This window comes from Chelon labrosus, assembly GCF_963514085.1.
Source record: "Chelon labrosus genome assembly, chromosome: 1".
In the NCBI taxonomy this organism is placed as follows: Eukaryota; Metazoa; Chordata; class Actinopteri; order Mugiliformes; family Mugilidae; genus Chelon; species Chelon labrosus.
In genome coordinates this window covers 5,500,226-5,519,914 of record NC_140337.1, presented here as the reverse complement: position 1 = coordinate 5,519,914, position 19,689 = coordinate 5,500,226, and the positions used below count along the sequence as shown (strand labels likewise).

General features: G+C 40.9%; 1 protein-coding gene across 1 annotated transcript; it reads left to right on the top strand.

The window, feature by feature from the left end:
* Positions 1 to 1,976: 1,976 nt before the first annotated feature.
* Positions 1,977 to 6,346, top strand: LOC311497183 (uncharacterized protein). Its single transcript, XM_084557371.1, has 11 exons — positions 1,977 to 2,128; positions 2,435 to 3,006; positions 3,097 to 3,282; positions 3,405 to 3,500; positions 3,744 to 3,876; positions 4,016 to 4,125; positions 4,221 to 4,412; positions 4,546 to 4,644; positions 4,906 to 5,050; positions 5,192 to 5,338; positions 5,456 to 6,346. The coding sequence occupies exons 2-11, from the start codon at positions 2,437 to 2,439 to the stop codon at positions 5,497 to 5,499; spliced, it is 1,722 nt and encodes a 573-aa protein (XP_084413497.1). The 5' UTR covers positions 1,977 to 2,128; positions 2,435 to 2,436; the 3' UTR covers positions 5,500 to 6,346.
* Positions 6,347 to 19,689: the final 13,343 nt, after the last annotated feature.

Here is a 19,689-nt window from a genome sequence, read left to right as displayed (position 1 = left end):
ACTGGCCGATCCGAGTCCCGCTCCCACCTTAAATAAACTATATTTCATCCCTTGGAGATTCACACAGGCCTTTCTTATCTTACTTGTCTTCTCCTAGATCACACATAAACCATGTCTTTGTATTAAGTACAATAGACAGGGCTGTCATATTTAAAGCACTGTAATATTTTTACCTCGGCGCCGTCCCACGGGAACTTTTCCCTCCTTTTAAACATAGTGTTCGGTGTTTGTTGCGTTTTCAGCGCAGCCTTAGCCTGAGTGTTTATGCACCTTGCACGATTTCCATTTTTCCTTTTTTCCTTTTTTGATTATCCTCAGAACAGATCAGTCAAAGAAACAATGATTCATCTTTAATGAAGCTGGCAGATATTTATTTTAACATTACGTACTTACATTGTTAATCCTTAAGTAAGCATTAATATTGTGGATTACTCAACACTACAACCTTTAATGGCTGATAGTGATGTTCATAGATAACGCCTCATGTTAAATATTGAGAACAGATGAATTAATAATTATTCTGTAATGAAAGTTTGTCATTCAATCATTTTTAAATTTTTTTATTTTTTTTTTTTGCATATTTTACAATGAGAATTTGTCATTTACAAGTAATGGTATCATAGATCAGACCGGCAATGTGTTGTCTAGACTAGGATTCCGTAGTTTCCCAAAGATCTGGTGTGTAATTATTTTCACCACCAGTAAAATCCAAAAAAGCCATTCCAACTGTGTCTCTGAACACATCTGGAATGGACGAAAGTATTTGCAGAAAACAAACAAAAGATGTTTTCATGTTCAACTTTACAATGAGTGACTATACAACTCGCAGACTTTCCTTGGTCAATAAAACAATTCATATCTGTAGGCTTATCACTTCATGAACATATGTCTTTACTTAAACTAATTCAGGAAAAAAACAATCCTTTGTCAACTTGAATACACCCGCAAAGATAAAAACATTGGTTTGTTTTATTTTTTTTAGATACATTTCTTCTACTCCTTTGACCTTTCATATTTGTTGTTCTATATCCAGGCTTCCGTTCATTGTGCCTAAACAAATAATTACCACTGTCCTCTACAATAGACTGGCAGTTCATTGCACGGACTTGCCCGCTCAGTAATTACCGAGAAGAAATATTCAAATGAAACCGCAGATGACAATGGTGAAATAGCCCAAAGCTTGCGCTGCCACTGACAAACCAGTTTTCGTCATGACTGGTTTTGTGCGGCGACCTGTCCAAAACAAGGTTGTGACGTCTCAGCGCAGAGAGATCACAATTACTGGTGTTTGGCCATGACTACCAAAGAACAAAGACTGCTCTTTTAAGTTAGGATCAGTCAGAAGGAACAGTGTTGAGATTAAGAGCTCACAAGGGAACATATTAAAATAAGTGGAAGTAAATAGTTTTTATATAGCACCTTCCTACCTATTGGTACTCAAAGCACTTCACAGCCCATTCACTCACACAAGAGCACACCAGTTTCGTGCACTGGAAGCAACTGGGGGTTCAGTGTTTTGCTCATGGACACTTTGGCATGTGGCACGTTTGGGGATCGAACTAATAACCCTCTGGTTATTTTGAAAAGAAAGAAAAAATTTCACTTTGACTTTATATTAAACTTGTTTACAGAAAATTAAAAATATAATGTGGACAAACCACTGCCTAATGATGGGAGCTGTTTTACAATAAAACAAACATGTTCCTTTACAACAACACATTGCTGCCTGACTGCTAAATGAAATAAGACTATTTTTCACTATTTCAAGTCTACAAGGAAGTAATGCATTCAGAAACAAAACTCTCACAGACAAAGAGGGTCACATGTGTGGTGACAGAGTAGATGCATGTTTCCATCACACGCCCTTAACCGCTATTCCACACCCAGTTTTTATCGTCAATGATGTCAGGTTTTTTTTTTTTGCTCAGGTTCCTTGACTCTTCCCTCCCACATAGTTTAAATACGGACAGAAAGTGAACAGGTGTCACAACTTCACCTGGGAGCCTGTTAAGAGCATCGAAGAGGTCCAACTACACAAAAAACTGACCAGATCTTCCAAGGAACTACAACCTTAACTCTTAATCGAATTTCTCCTATTATTTTAAAGAAGACTACAACAGGTCTACAGGTAGGTTAATATTGCATAAGATATGGTCTACATGTAACCCAATAGCAATTTATAAATGGAATAATAATACCTTACACCATTGATAATTATGATATTTTGAGTCTTTTAAGATGTTTGCAAATGCAGTTCTATGACAAACCATCACTTTCAGATTATGGTTACTGGTTATGATGTTTAGTACAATATTTAACCACTAAAGATTACCTCTGAGATCACCCAACACGATCTCTGTTAACACACAGCTAACTGTACCTAAAGATTCCCATTAAATAACTTAAAGAAATAACCATACCCTATCTACTCTAGGCATGGACAACAGAGTAGTCCTCACTGTCCTGTTTGTGACGCTCTCCTGGGCATTTATGGGCACGTATGCTCAGTCAACAACCACCACCATGGTAACCAGCATGACAACAGCATCAGAAATGAGCACAACAACAGCATCAGAAATGAACACAACAACAGCACCAGCAAACAGCATGACAACAGCATCAGAAATGAACACAACAGCAGCAACAACAAACGGCATGGCAACAGGATCAACAATGACCGCAACAGCAGCAACAACAAACGGCATGGCGACAGGATCAACAATGACCACAACAGCAGCAACAACAAACGGAATGACAACAGGATCAACAATGAACACAACAGCAAACAGCATGGCAACAGGATCAGTAATGAACACAACAGCAAACAGCATGGCAACAGGATCAACAATGAACACAACAGCAGCAACAGCAAACGGCATGACAACAGGATCAGGAATGAACTTGACGGCAGCATCAGGAAGCAACATGACAACAGGAGCAGCAACCACTCCAGCCCCAACCACCCCTCAACCCCTGATGACCAACACCGCAGTGGAAGCTCTTAATGTGAGTAAAGTCAGAACGCTAATAGTCACTTTAATAAATCCTCACCAGTGTGCATATTGTTGACTTAAATGAATCACATCTACGTTGCAGGCAAGCATTTCCAGGGAAGCATGTGGTAGTGAGCGGCTCTGTGCAGATCAGCCTGCTGGGTGCGACCCCTCCACAGGATCCTGCTTCTTTCTTGCTGCCAGGCGGGAGAGTGGTCAAAACTTTGCGTTTGACCTGGCAGGAGAGTCAGACGGCTACGTTGCTTGCTCCCTGTCAACTGCTGCTCAGGTATATCAAGTCTTTTCACTAAGTAACAGATCAAAGTACCATGAAGTCTAACCCTGTGTCAATCATATTTATATTCTGGAGTCATCTCAGTACCACTTACTGTATTTGGTATTCCCCCACAGACGTCTAACATCATAACCTACGTCTGTGCAAACAACGGTGGTGTTGTTAGATTCTTTAGTACTTTCCTCAACAACGGCCGGCTGATAGAGACACCCGTGAGTTCCACCTGTATGGTTTTATTCTTTTGTTGGATTAAGCTTTTCTCTAACTTCTTTCTCTAATTCAGTGTCAACTAGATATTGTTTGAAGTCCAGATGCATCACAGAGCAATAGTTTCTCAGCACTGCTCAAACAATATCACAATCACAGTCAGGATGGTGTATAACTACTCCGTACAATAACATCCAACAAAAAGGATTGTCTTCTTTGTGACCTGTTAAACTGTCTTTCCTCTGCAGCTGCCTGTGAACTCTGTGAGGGGCAGTGTCAATGGTAGAAGAATCCAGTGTACATTTCTTGCCACAGTACCACCCCCAGTCACTAGAGCAGACACTTTCGCCATCTCAGTCTCCACTGGATCTTTCGACCCCGGTAAGAAAACATATTCATTTTACATCATGTGCACCTTAACACCTTAAACTAAGGCACATTGGTATAAACATTATCACAAATAATATATTAATACACCACATTTATCAGCAGTTGTTTTGCCTTTTGCTTGTTGTCTCAGCTTCTGAAGATCTGGGAGCACCCTTCAACCAATTACGGACCGATCCTGTGAACCTGGCAATGCCTAACAGCAGCGTCACCAACACAATCGTTTCAGTGGCAGCTCTTACAGTGAGCAATTCCCAAGTGCTACAGTACAATAGAAGCGAAAGTTAAAATCATTCATTATTAACCGAGCCTCTTAATGTTTCTCATCTCCTTTGCAGACAGATATTTCTAATGCGGGATGTGGGACCAATAAGCTCTGTGCTGCTAGACCCACAGGCTGCAACCCCTCCGCGTCAGGATCCTGCTTCTTTCTTTCTGCTGACCAGCGGAGCGGTCAAACATTCGATTTTGAGCTTGCAGGAGAGTCATCAGGCTACCTTGCTGCCATCTTGTCAGCTGATGACATAGATGTATGTCAAGTTCTAGAAATCAATTACAGATTAAAGTTCCATTATATATAACCTTGCCTCAATAATACATGTTTTTTTTTAACTCATATGTGTTTCCGTGTATCATTCATTGTATCTGTTTTTTTCCCAACAGGGCAATAATGACACAGCCTTCGTCTGTATTAACAACAACAACAACAGCGTTGAATTTGTTGAAGCTCTCCTGAACGATACTAACCTGATTCTGAGAACAGTGAGTTCTACTTGTATCATAGTGGTGTCAGAGTTGGTTATGTTTATTCTCCTCTTGTTGAATTTTTTCAATGTCTCTTTATTTCTTTGGTTATATATATATTGAGCCATTTAATCCTTCTGTTGTAAAAGTCAACAAGACTTTACATTTAATAGATAAACCAGTATTAACCACAAAATACCACACATAGACTTGTTCCACATGGGATGTAATACTGTTAATATAATGGTATAATAACGTTGTATGATCGTTATACCTTAGGACATGAACGTAAGCTCTGTGAACGGAAGTGTCAGTGCAAACAATATCCAGTGCATCTTCACGGCCACCATACCAGACACAAACGCTGCCACCACTAGAGCAGCAGCCTACTCGCTCAGAGTCGCCACAGGAACTTTCGACCCAGGTAAGCAACATATTGAAGTTACAGAATCGCACTCATCATACGCACATACAATAGTCAACTCTTACCCCTCACAGTGATGATCATTTCTCATCGTCACAAACATATCAGTAATCTTGTTTTCCTGTTTGCTTCTGTTTCCAGCTACTAGAGCTCTGGGAAGGCCCATATTCCAAATAATTTCCAACATTGTGGACCTGACAAATCCTGCCGCCGCAATCATCAACGAGTTGACTAACAGTTCCACTCCCAATAGCACTGCAGTCGCATTCCACCAACCACTGGCGCAAAGTAAGTAAAAGAGATAAGGCTGTTTAAATCGTTATCTGAGACCATACACTCTCCTTTAAAAACCAATGTGGACAATATCTCATATCTGCATTTCTGTTCTTCCATCCTCACCTATAGCTCTGCTGTTCACCGCGGGTGTCCTGGGTCTGACCATGCTATGAGGAAACTGAGACCACCACACATCATCACAAAAATCTAACCTTCCTATCTCTAAATTATTAAAGACCACATAGAAAGTTTATCCCAGAGAGTATATCCCAGATTGGTATGATTCATTAACTCACCACAAGTGAAAGCAGAAGGACGTGAGGAGGACTGTCAGTCTTCTACAGATTTCTGACTGCTTTAAAGAAACAAACAAACAGGAACATTGGTTTTCAAGAGTTTAAGATGATTTATTTTTATTTTTTTAACAACAGGGCTGCTGGATTTCTGTCCTGTATGTCAGCACCATTACACTTAGAACCATTAGGAGTAATCAGCCAATGACAACTCACCTGAAATGTTTCCAGCCTTCAACAGTAGATGATACAGTTTACGCAAATTTTGGGTTTGAGGTCTGGTTACCTTTAGCCCACATTACTAGTGCCAGGTAGTAAAAAAAAAGAACTCCGAACTTGTTAATTCCATGGTAATCACTGGAATCAAATGCCCAAGAGTGTAAAATGATGCCTGATTAACTTCTATACGATGTCCTTTTGATTATCCTTAGAACAGATCAGTGTGCTGTTATGAAAACACTTCCCGTGTATCACAATCATTCTCTCCTTTTCTGTTAATTTTAATGAAGCTAGCAAATGGTTTTACACTATGGTCAGTGTGCATGTTGTTGATTATGTAACTATACGTTAACAATGAAGCCTCTGCTGGCTGATATTGATGCTTGTAAAGAATGCTACACGTGGTACCAAATATTGGTGAAACTCATTTTGCACATTATGTTCTGTAACAAATGTGTTTTTATTGCATATTTTTGACATAAATGAATAAATAAATATTTAACTTAAACCTGTTGTGTTAGTTCTGTTGATATCTTCGGCAGATACACTGCCTGGCCACAAAAAAAAAAAGTTGCCACCAAAATAAAAAGGTCACATACTCTAATATCTCGTTGGACCGTCTTTAGCTTTGATTACAGCACTCATTCTCTGTGGCATTGTTTCTGCACAAGCTTCTGCAGTGTCACCAGATTTATTTCCATCCTGCATTCATTTTTCACCGAGATCTTGTACTGACGATGGAAGAGTCTGACCACTGCACAAAGCCTTCTCCAGCACATCCCAAAGATTCTCAATGGGGTTAAGGTCTAGACTCTGTGGTGGCCCACGCATGTGTGAAAATGATGTCTCATGCTCCCTGAACCACTCTTTCACAATCTGAGCCCCATGAATCCTGGCATTGTCATCTTGGAATATGTGAACATCAGGGAAGAAAAAATCCATTGATGGAATAACCTGGTCATTCAGTATATTCAGGTAGTCAGATGACCTCATTCTTTGGACACATAATGTTGCTGAACCTAGACCTGAGCAACTGCAGCAACCCCAGATCATAGCACTGCCCCCACAGGCTTGTACACTAGGCACTAGGCATGATGGGTGCATCACTTCTTACCCTGATGCCCCCATCACTCTGCTCCATATGCTCCCTAGCAAACTGAAGCCTTTTTTTCCAGTTAGCCTCACTGATTAGTGGTTTTCTTAAGGGTACACAGCTGTTCAGTCCCAATCCCTTGAGTTCCCTACACATTGTACGTGTGGAGATGCTCTTATGGTGCGTTCTATTTGTCTTGTAAGCGCGACTTGCAACTCGGGAGTGACGTCACATCCGTGTCGGAAAACAAGTTACAGCGGGTTTTTGCGTTCTGTTTTGTACACAACACGACAGGTCGGAGAAAAGATGTTTATAGTGTTTATCTCGTTTACAGTGCAACCACAGCGGATTTCACATGTTCACTACATATTACACAAACATATTTCACAGTTTGATATCTGAATATTCCGTTTTGATTAACGTTAACGATAGGCTACTGCTCCACTTTCCGCTCAAGACTCGGCATTGTTGTCATAGCAACATGGAGCGTCTCTAGCCAATTTAAACTGCACAAGCTACAAAATAACTTATTAAGCGGTATTAAGCTGTAGCGACATGCCTATTAGGTAACCGTATACACTGCTATGTGTACGACTTCTACATTTGGTTACAACAAAGACAAAAGTGCTTAAAATAGTAGAAAACCACAATGTTTACTACGTGTGATGCTCGTGGTAGCCATCTTGGAAACTGAACTCGGGGTCCTCTGAGCCTCGACGAGTTGACGACTTGTATATACGACCTCGGGGGCGTTCTATTTGCAACTTCCGGTTCGTAACTCGGGAAAACGACTCGGAAAACGAGTTCGGTGGACAAATAGAACGCACCATTACTGTCACTATTAAACATAGCCCTGAGTTCTACTGTTGTTTTTTTTTAAATTTGTTTTCACCAAACGTTTCAGTGATCGCCGATCACGATCAATCTGATTTTTTTGACCACATTTCTACCTGGAAGACGATGGTTCCCCACTATCCTTCCAGTTTTTAATAATGCGTTGGACAGTTCTTAACCCAATTTTAGTAGCTTCTTTCAAAGCTACTCATTGCATCATTTGGGGTTAAATAACTTGTTGCCAGCTGAAACATAATCACCCATGCAGTAATTATCCAATAGGAGGCTTGTACCTATTTGCTTAGTTAACCCCTCCCCACCCCCTTCTGGAGGCAGAAGTTGTTATCTTTAAGCCGTAAAGCTTGAGAGAGAGTTGGGCACCGGTTTACTCATAGCGCGAGACTAACCTGGATCTGGCCTTTAGCAGAGGTGGCAAAAGTACTCACATTCTGTACTTAAGTAAAAGTATGGATACTTGTGTAAAAAAAGACTCTCGTAAAAGTAAAAGTACTGATTCAACTCCTTTACTCAAGTAAAAGTAAGAAAGTACAGGCTCTGACATGTACTTAAGTAAAAAGTAAAAAATTTTGCCATTAACAATTCATCCGTTGATAATTTTGCAAAATTAAAAAGTTCTATCAGAATAATCTAGACTTAATTGATCAGAGGTCCTGCATGAGCATCCGGAATAATTTTTAATAATAAATTGAGAGTTACTGAGTTGTTGTTTTTAAACCGCTAGCTAGTGTTAGCTATACTATCAAAACGGTGTGTTCCCATAGCATTGCTAACGTTGTAAACTAGCTTCCAAAAAATCCTCAAAAAGCTAATGATAGCAACAGAAACCACACCAGACCAGTACTTCTCAAATAGTGGAGTCAGGTGGACTTTCAGTATTAGTGTCTTTATTGATGCTTGATAAACAGCCTCTAGTCACTAGGTGGCAGCAGAGTTCAAACTAATCAACAGGCTGCCTGTTCAAAACAGTAGAAGAAGAACACAGGACGCGCATCGTCGACTTTCCTTCTCTAGTCCGATGCTCTAGTCATGTCCGATCATGTCACGTCTTTTACGTCTTGTCATCCGTGGAGGATAAAAAAGTAACGAGCCTGTTTTTCAAATGTAAGGAGTAGAAAGTACAGATATTTGTGTACAAATGTAGGGAGTAAAAGTAAAAAGTCATCAGAAAAAGAAATACTCAAGTAAAGTACAGATACCTGAAAAATCTACTTAAGTACAGTAACGAAGTATTTGTACTTCGTTACTTGACACCTCTGGCCTTTAGGTAGTGTTTTCGGGCCGTTCAGACCTGGCATTATCATGCGTCTCTAGCCAGCTCTCCAGATTCAATATCAGTTTTTCTGTATGCATAAACACACCAACATCACCTGTAGAATATCATAACAGCTACTGTCTCTAATGGATCTCTACCTGTGCTCCAGAACCGAGAACAGTGCTGTATTTGGGTGCTTCTCGACTTTGGCACACACGTTAAGTTACTATTTATTGATCTCTGCCCTGACGTTAGTTAGACCTGCACAAAACTCAGATTACAACTCCAACCATGGAAGCTTCCATACGCACTGTAATCTCCGGTAATAAAGGCAAGTAAAAACAACAGTGACTGAGTAAATATGTAACTTCACCACACACAGCTCCTTCAACGTGACTGGATAAATGTGAGTCGGATCTTAATGCAAGGTCTGAACAAGATCCCAGACACAAGGATGCACGCTGCAATATCATTTGAAAAGAAGATAACATTCATTAATTTTCTATACCCGGTTATTCCTGTTAAGGGTTGCGGGGGTCTGCTGGAGCCTATCCCAGCTGTCATCAGGCGAGAGGTAGGGGTACACCCTGGACAGGTCGCCAGTCTATCACAGGGCTAACACAGAGACAGACAACCATTCACACTCACATTCACACCTACGGCCAATTTAGAATCACCAATGAACCTAACCAGCATGTCTTTGGATGGTGGGAGGAAGCTGGAGTACCTGGAGAGAACCCACGCAGACACAGGGAGAACATGCAAACTACACACAGAAAGGCCAGCCGGCCCATGGATTTGAACCGTTGTTGTGCTGTGAGGCATCAGTGCTAACCACCTCGCCACTGTGCCGCCCAAGAAGATAACATTGTAAGAAAAATAAATAAACAAAAAAACAACGATATTTATATAACCCATGAATCGTTGTGCAATAATGTTTGCAAGATATTCCTGTTTAAAATGCTGCAGCTCTTATCGTAAACTACTGAGGCCAGTTTATTATTATTGTGCCAAGTGTATGGACATTGTTATGAGCCAACATAGATCATTTTGTGACTGACCAAAAGACTCCACAAGCACAAGAGATGCAAGATAACAGGTATGTTTATGCATGGCACGTGCACTAATAGGCCATCACTCAGTTTTGTGTCCAGATTTATGTTTTGAATAAAAACATAAATTATCACGCAACTGACAGACAATATTGAGCCACCTTACTCACTGTACCTTGCACATGTTTAAAATAAAAATATGAACATATGAACCTGTGTATTCTTGAATTTTATACAGTTTTTATAGAAGGGGGTCCTTGCTCCATCTCTTTCTCAGTGTCTAAAACACCATGTTTACCGCTGTCGTACTGAGATACCATTGCTGTGCGGTTAGGTCAGACGTTATAGGGATTTCTTGTAGTAGTTTTGAAAACAGCTCAGTCACTCTGAGTTGTAGTATTTTCTAATTAAACCCACAAAATAGACCCTCTCCATTCTGTTTTTAGTTTAATCACAGAGCTGCTATTGAAAACAATTGCTAACATTTGCCACATTTTAGCTTTCTAGCTAATACCAGTTAAACTGACAAGATACTTTTATTCATATTAACTAGTATTAGTTTAGGCAACTAGGTTTGCAGGCAGATAATTTGTGGACAAAAATGTGTCTACATCGAAACTGAGTTTAATAGGTTTGAAAAACTAGGAGTTTGTTGAAAGGTTACACGTTTTATGAATGAGAAAAAAAAAATGTTGCGTGTAGACTAGAACAACGGGTGTTACGGTCGCCGGGTAGGAAGCATTTACTGTATACTACCATACAGAACAACATTCATTACGGTAGCCGTCGCGCTCCTATTGGCATTACAGGCAGAACTCCGTGTTTAGCATGTTTTAACACGATGTCCAACTGATTTCTTTTCATAAAGGCAAGTTAGGCTAATGTTTATAACGTGGGTTACAAAGGGGTGTTGCTCATCCAGCACTAAATCTACTCACAATGAGAAAGAAAATCGGGATTAAACAGTCACGATTGTAGTTGCGTTACTGTCATGAACCCCCTCAGAAAAATTCTACAATGTATGTTTTCAGTGACTCTCCGGAATAGGACGAAGGAAAGTTAATGAGGTAGTTATATATATCTGGATACTGCAGGTCCGGAACATTATCGGCTGTTCCAGTGCTCAAAAAAATAACACCTGGGGCATGATAAGTGTCCGTGATATATAATCCGTCGAGTTTTGCCTTGTACTGGTCAATTTCTATCTGTTTAAAGTGAGCAGTAAACTCTGACGGCCTGAAATCAGTGCTGGTGCCATTCATTTTTCCTCAGAGTTTTCCTGCCAATATGGCGGCGTCAACAAAAAAGTCACGTGACGCCCAAGCTCGAGCCACCTTTAAAGAAGAAGAAGAAGAAGAAGAGCAGAGCGCGCTTGTCTCCACCAACATGAAAAGAAGTTGTACTAGTATGTACAGTCAATTATTGTGTATGGCTTGTCTACCTCTCACCTTCTGGATCATGACTCAAGGCTTGAGCATTTTCGGGGAAGTGTCTTGCGTTGTGGTATGTGCTAATTGATTTATTTTGTGTGGGCTGGTTTGGTTAGGTTCTCGGTAGGTAAGTGTTGAGTCAAATTCCAATGTAGCTAACTTGTTTTCTTACTTTGTGATTTCATGCTAAACGCACGTGTTATACAGCAAACCATGTACCACCCCAATGTGTTGTATTGTAGCTAGCTAAATATTAGGCTACCATGTGACTATGTCTCTGTTTTAGAATAGGGGACGACTAGTTTTGTGTGCAGTGTGTGCTATGCAAAACAGAGCGGTTGTATACTCGGTGGGATGGTATGGGGGGGTCTCTTGTGCTGAACATGAGACTCGCTGTACTTCTCTGACAGTGTGAAGAGGCAGTTTTCTGGGTGACGATAAAATAAGCGGAAAAGCAAATAAAAGGAAAAGAATAGGTATATAAGTATATTACTAAATTGTTTTATTTCCTGTGTTTTAAGTATTTCACTTTACTATTACTTGTGTTCTTTGAGTTTTGCGCCTGACCTTTTCTGCTCTTATTCTATCCAGGCCTCCATGGCTACCATGCCTGATTACCAAGGCTGATGGCTCTTCAGACAGAGGAGGCCACGCGGAACCGAAGATAAGCTCCTGTTACCGGAGTCCCTGACCACAGTTCACTCACCTCATACACACACATAATGTACTTACACATACACCTGCGTAACTATACACACACTCACATATAATGTACTTATACACACCAGTGTAAGTATATATGTACAGATTCACATACAATGTATGTACACACACTTACCTTAGTATACACACATAAATCTGGTCGCCATAACTAGTATAAGCTAGCCCATGAAGCTAGCTAGCTAAGATTGCTGCGCCGCAATTAACAGAAGTTTACGGTGTTCATGTACATGTCAGACTATGTCACGCAGGATTGATGAACATATTTAGGACATTTGACAACACTTGCCGACGTTTTTACAATATCCAACCACCAACCATAACATGTACTGTGCTCCACCTGCTCCTCTCAAGTTGTCGCTAAGCAAAACAAAGATGGCGGCCGGGAGTGATTTGCTCGTGCCAAAAATGAAGTTGATCTTTGCATTATTTATTTATTTATTTATTTATTTTTAACTTTATTGACAGTTTGGAACAGTATAAAATGGAGTTGACATGAAAAGTTTATCTTTAATTTTTTTTATATTACATGTATATTTCCATATGTAACATAGGCTGTATTTTTTAAAATAAGATGGGAAACTAACCTGTTGATTGTTCTAAGGTGTATAGGATCTGTCAGCATGGCCTCACTTTTAATTTATTTTTTGTCCTTTCAAACTGTTAATTTAAACTTTAATTAATCGATCTTGTGTAGAAAGATATCTACCAGATACATTAGAGTGTAGGTTCCAAATTGTTTTTCTGAACTGGTTTGGTGCCTCATGAAGTTAAACATAATAGATCCCTTGCTGTATTCTTAAATCCTTTGTGTCATGAAATGCTTCACTGACTGTGCTTAACAAACCGGATTTACGTATCCAAAGAACAGTAAGCTGCTTGTTTTCATTGTCAACAAGCGTACACAAAGACAGATTTTTACAAGTGATGCCACCAAAGAAAGAACAATGAACTCAAAGTCAAAATCAACAATCTATACTATAATCTCTTTTCGGGGCAGACCAATATGGGACTTGACATTTAATAACTTTTGACTTTCAAATTTACACTGAGTACACTTTGGAATGCTGAAGTTTTCAACCTTTTCCTTTAGCCACCAAAAGCTACATTACTTCTGAATTATGTCTTGACAATAGCAGTAGATTTGTCACAGTGAGAACTGCCACACTTTAAAGTGTTTAATGCCTCAGATAATTCTGAGTGGTTAGCAAATAAACTTGTATCATTGTATCATCATCTGAATTTAAAGAAGAACTAATTGATTTAAAGTGCAATTAATTGTTAAATATGTGTACATGTAATGGCAAGTTTTGTCTGCAGATTTGGTTGTGTTGGTCTTCATGCAAAAATCACTGACAGGAAATGTACATGTCCTCAAGCACCAGAACAAATGAGGTAGTACAGTATGTGAGTAGCAGTGCTCAGAGGAAAGCTATAGAGGCAGTTCCCCCTGCTTGTTGGCATGTATTAGTCTCAATTGTATTTTATGTAAGGTTGTTGTAGGGATTGTTTCCAACACCATGAGTGGGACTCAGTACATTTGGATCTTCAGCGGTAAGCCAAAGTATCTTAAACAAAAGTTAATCATTACTTTTACTGTAAGTATTTAAACATTTTCCAATCAGTTTAGAATTGAATAGAAAAAAAAATCCATCGCACCCAAGAAACATGAAGCAAAAAACACAATTTAACGCTGTTTCTATTGCATATCTCAGCCTATATAGAGTGTTTCCATAGATGGTGTTGATTGGAGCAGCTAAGACCTAATCAGACTGCATATTTCCAAGTTGTGAAACCAACAGCAAGCTCCGTAGCAGCATAAAGCTCGGTGTTCCTTTGTGACATCTCGTCACTGCAAAGTTATTTGAGTAATCTGATCAATATTGCTCAAAAGTATTTATCGGTGCAGGTGCTTTATGATAAGCTTTAAGAGCGTCTTATTGTTTTAAAACGGGTACAAGCATTCCTGTGACATCTGTGGTGATATGTCTCTGAATGACATGTCAGAAATTACGTTGATAAGAAAAAATAAAAAATGAGGCTCCTGAACATTTCTGTGCTGTCTAATCACTTAACAGGAATTTCCCCCATGCTGGTGTCTGGAGCTCTGGCAGGTAAGCGTTGTGTCATTATTATTTTTTTTGTCCATGTTGCATTCTGTGTTTTCTTGCTTAACTATTACTTTCTTTTGTCCATAAGGTTATCTTCTCCACAACGTGGCACTGAACCAAATGGCCGTCCAGTCCTCACAAAACGGCCCCTTGGGTGCTGCTAGCAACGCAGTGGATGGGAATAGAAACCCGAGTTTACAAAATGGCTCTTGCACACTCACCAGTGAAGAACTGGATCCCTGGTGGAGAGTGGACCTGCAGGACGTGTACAAAATCACTGCTGTCATGATCACCAACAGAGATGAACACGACAGCAGAGGGAACGGATTGGAAATCTGGATCGGAAAGTCAATAGACGGCAACAACACCAAAGGCGTTAGGTGAAGCAACTTGGAACAGGCTGAAACATTATGATGATACTGTCTTATGAAATCTACTTCTTAATAATACGTTATTTTTCACACAGGTGTGCGGTGATCTCTAGCATCCCGGGAGGGCACACACACTACTTTTCTTGTAGGGCTTCTGAGGGACGCTACGTCACAGTGTTTCTTCCAGGAAATGAAAAGATCTTGAGTCTCTGCGAAGTTGAAGTGTACTTTGCAAACTATAGTAAGGGCGTCAGTTTATAAGTTGTAGATAAGTAGTTTACAGACTCCCCAGCCAGTGTATAAACTTAAATCCCTGTACCAATGGCATGCCAACCAAAATAAATGATTGTGTTTCTTGCTTTGTTCCGAGCACACCCTTTATCCAACGTGGCGCCCAAAGGTGATGCCACCCAGTCATTAACGCTCTCGTTCGCCGCTGCCTTCAAAGCGATCGACAGGAGACGGAATTCATACTATAGCTGCGGATTCTGTAGCCACACTGCTGAAGGCGAGCAATCCCTGGTGGAGGGTGGACCTGCGACAAAGCTTTGTCGTCAGTTCCGTGAAAATCACCAACAGAGGAGACTGCTGTGCCGAAAGACTGGATGTAGCCGAGATCCGAATAGGGAGCTCGCTGACGGACAATGGAAACGCCAACCCAAGGTCAGGAGAAGACTTCAGATCTTGCAGCATTCAGTTAGGAATTAGATTTTAGAATTATTGCCAGAGTGATACTTTCCATTAACAGGGACATTAACCTGCCAATCCTCAAGATTCACTATTTCTCTTCTACTATTCCTTTGTCAGGTGTGCTACTATCTCCCACATTAGTGGGCCTCCAGTGTGATGGAGGCAGCATGGAGGGTTGCTACGTGAATGTGATCATTCCCGGACAGGATAAGACTCTCACCCTGTGCGAGTGGAGGTGTATGGTAGCCCAGCAGGTATACAGATTCAACTTTAATGTACCAAAACAACAACAGCCGGATGCTGATTCACGGCTCTTTGCTCTTTTTTGTCCCTTTCAGTGAACACCCTTGACAATAAGGCCTTATACGGACAAAAAGCGCAGTCACCGGATAGTTCCGCGGAGGCTGACACCGAGTGTGGAAGTGGATTCGACTGTCACGGATGCTGTACTTTGCGACAGCATCATCCCTGGTGGAGAGTGGACTTGTCAGATGTGCACAGGGTCAGTGTTGTCACCATTATCAACAGACAGGGCTGTTGTTCGGAAAGGCTTATGGGGGGCGCAGATCATGATCGGGGACTCGCTAGAGAAAAATGGAAACAAAAACCCCAGGTGAGGCAGTCTGTAAATAATTATAAATGCAAGGCAACTGCACAGAACTACATATTGGTTGAAGAACTATTAGTAAAGCCAAGATAAAACTTCATTGAGTTTTTCTTTCTCTGTTAGATGCGCTGTTGTCTCACCAGAAAATGCTACGTCAATGTCCACATTCCATTGTAATGAAATGAAAGGTCGCTATGTCAACATGATCCTTCCAGGACTTGATCAAGCACTGACAGTGTGCGAAGTGGAGGTGTATGCTTTTTGGGCAGGTATGATCTCAGGACTATTAAACTGAATGCCTCGCGTGTTATCTTTCAATTTGGAACCGAAAGGAACATTTCAAGACGGGCAGGTTTCAAAAAAACAAAACAAGGAAAGGAGTCCGTGTTAGAGGCCAAGAGATATTAAATCTTTCTCTTCTTGTGCCAGGAGCTGTCATTTCTCCTCCTCCCCCCCATTGACATTCCCGACACGGTGGACACCCTGCTGAGCGGCAGGACGGTGACGGTGGTCGGAAAGAGGCTCTCCTGGTCCGATGCTCTGTTCTACTGCAGACGTTATCACTGGGACCTGTTGACCCTTCCCAACCAGCAGGAGCAGAGCGAGGCTGAGCAGCTGCTGGGCCGCATTCCTTTCCCCCTCACAAACTATGTCTGGTTGGGACTGCGCAGGTACAAATGTGTTTCTTTTTTAATAGTTACACAATGGCATCTCTGATAAGCATTCTTAAAGTATCAAAATAAACAAAGGCAGATTCCTGCCCTGTGCACAGACATAAAGGCCTAATAAGGTCACAGTGAGTCGACTGAGAAGTTAAGAAAATGGCTATAAAGAGACGCAGTATGAGCCAGAATAGAGACAAAGGAAGAAACAACTAAATAAAAAAGACACCGCAAATATGTGGTGTCTTTTTGTAGTGATTTTTAGTGCACGGACCACACAACCACTACAAAGTTACTTAGAATGGCCCCAACAAAAGAAGCGACTACAAAGAAATGTAAATTCACGAATGGCTGCAAAGAAAAACGTGCAACACACACAAAGAGACGTGACTGAAAAGGGATTCAAAGGGGATTCAAAATGGACACACAAAAAAAAACTATGAAAAACAACCAGAAAGAGGCACAAAGTGAAAACAAGCATTGAAGCCATATTGTTCGTGCTTGTTTGTGTCTCTCTCAGTTTGGGTTTCTGTTGGAGCAGGAAGTCCTTTATACATCTTAACCGTTTCAAATGTACAGTCTTCCATAGGTGTCGACAAAACCGTTCCCTAGGACCCCTGATGTAGGATCAATCTTGTGCTGTATCCCAAGAGGACTGGTGCTTTGTCCTACTCTCCTTCCACTCACCACAAACGCGTAAAAATCTGATTCGTGCAAATCACTATACTTAAACAGGGTCTTCGAGTTAAAGGCTTTGCTCCTATTTGCATCACGGCCGAATGCGGGCAGATGCTCTGCTGACAGCTTCCACCTAGGCCACACTATATGACAAAACCTTCTCTGGCATGGGCCAGGCGTTACAGATTTAATTTGCAGCAAATTTAACAAGGAAATGTACAAGGCTGGTTCAGTGACGCCGGAAATTTGCTTGTGGATCATTTTCTGCGTTTTTTTTTTTTTTTTTTTGGACTGCAGATTTTTTGCAGCATTCCGCACAGACTAAGTAATTGATCAAGATCTTGTTGCACTTGATGTCCTAAAGATAAAACTGGACCATCCGGCTCATGTGAAACTTAAAATAAAGTTGAAGTTACGTTCATAGTCAGTTCTGCTACGTGTGCAGGACTTACAGAGAAAAATGACGGTCCTTTCAGGCCCAAAGTAAAAGCCAAAACAAGGAAAGCACAAGATATAAAATATATCCATGAAAAGTGCAAAAACTACAATTATCTACAAATAAGGCAAATAGGATATGGCTTATATAAGGTATATAAGGCATATGTACAAAATAAGGCACATGGGGGATAAAACAGGTTACACTGCAGCTTTTAAACATACCCACATTGTGTTTAAATCTGCTCATAACTCTCTTTGGCAGATCTGTAATGAAAAACAGCTGGTTCTGGATGTCCGGAGATTCCATCAATTTCCCCAAAGGTTTCGACCCTCACTATTACTCCAGCCGCTGTGGAGCCATGGCCAGCGAGCAGCACTTCCTCTGGGGTGACCAGCCCTGCGAGGAGCTCCTCAACTTCATCTGCGAGTCAGTTTGGGCCGACGCCGAAACGGTCTCTAGTGCAGAGAGAGTGTACTTCTACAGCACCGATGCGAATCCATAGCAGAGGTGAAGAGTATATGCTGGAAAGTATATTTTGGATGGTTTGGTTTCTACAGGAAACATGGATTTTGTGTGCTTTGTGTGCTTTTGGTGAACTTGTATGTCTCTTTTATGGAAGTTGGACTTCATAAAGAAAAGTGTACCAGTGACTTAAAGTTAATACACTATATATTCACTCTGCATGTTTTATTTTTCAGGCTGTTTAAAAGGTATAAAGATGTGTCTATAAGATTTATGCGTAGTTACATGACTTCAGGTTTTGTAATATGTAAAAGACCTTGGGGATTCAGATGAGACGTGTACGAGTGTATAAATGTCAAATTTCTCTTTCCATTATAATGTTTAATCCTTGGACTTAGAATAAATTTATTAACACAACAGAACAATCGGAGAGCCTCATGCACGGCAATGGTGGAGTATTGTAAGCATGGCACGGCGGATCTCTAAATGATATGGTGCACTGGGTGTGGTGCAGTCATGCAGGTTTAAGAAAGCTGCAGGTATCAGGTGTGAGTAAAGAAGTGTGGCCAAAGTGTTAGTATTGACAAAAGAGTGTTCTCTAAACAGAGTTCCAGATGGACACACCTAAACGTTTGGGGTAGGGCTCACGGGTGATTTACCTGGTTCTGCTTGTTCTACTTGCCTTCTTGCTTGTTAGTGTGAAACACATGGGATGGAATGGCTCCTCATACCCACAAGTGAAACTATTTCCTTCCACTATGTTATTTTGCTTTTATACGTGACCTAGTTCCCAAACTAAGAAATCATTGCGCAACAGAAAAGCAAATGTATATATTCATTCATTCATTCATCGTCTGTAACCGCTTGTTTCTGTTAAGGGTCGCGGGGTCTGCTGGAGCCTATCCCAGCTGTCATCGGGCGAGAGGCGGGGTACACCCTGGACAGGTCTCCAGTCCATCGCAGGGCTAACACAGAGAGACAGACAACCATTCACACTCACACTCACACCTACGGCCAATTTAAAATCACCAATGAACCTAACCAGCATGTCTTGGATGGTGGGAAGAAGCTGGAGTACCCAGAGAGAACCCACGCAGACACAGGGAGAACATGCAAACTCCACACAGAAAGGCCCAGTCAGCCCATGGATTCAAACCCGGGATGATGTGTGTGTGTATATATATATATATATTGTTTTTTTTTTTAAGTAATTAATTATGTTAATCACTACTATTCATTACTTTTAGGATTTAATTTTCCTCATCTCCCGTCTCCATTATGTGTACTATCACGCACAAAACACACAGGGGCGCTGTTGAACTACTGTATATGTTTTGGATGTTTAAAGTTGACTCAGTTCCTTTTAGTCATCACAGTGGTTCAGACAAAGTTAAATATAGCAGCGGTGTTGCAGCCAGTGTGGTAACAT

Coding starts and splice junctions, on each gene's coding strand:
- LOC311497183 (XM_084557371.1), top strand. CDS start 2,437: ATGGACAACAGAGTAGTCCTCACTGTCCTGTTTGTGACGCTCTCCTGG. Junction 3,501..3,743: donor GCCGGCTGATAGAGACACCC/GTGAGTTCCACC, acceptor TTTCCTCTGCAG/CTGCCTGTGAACTCTGTGAG. Junction 5,051..5,191: donor CACAGGAACTTTCGACCCAG/GTAAGCAACATA, acceptor TTCTGTTTCCAG/CTACTAGAGCTCTGGGAAGG.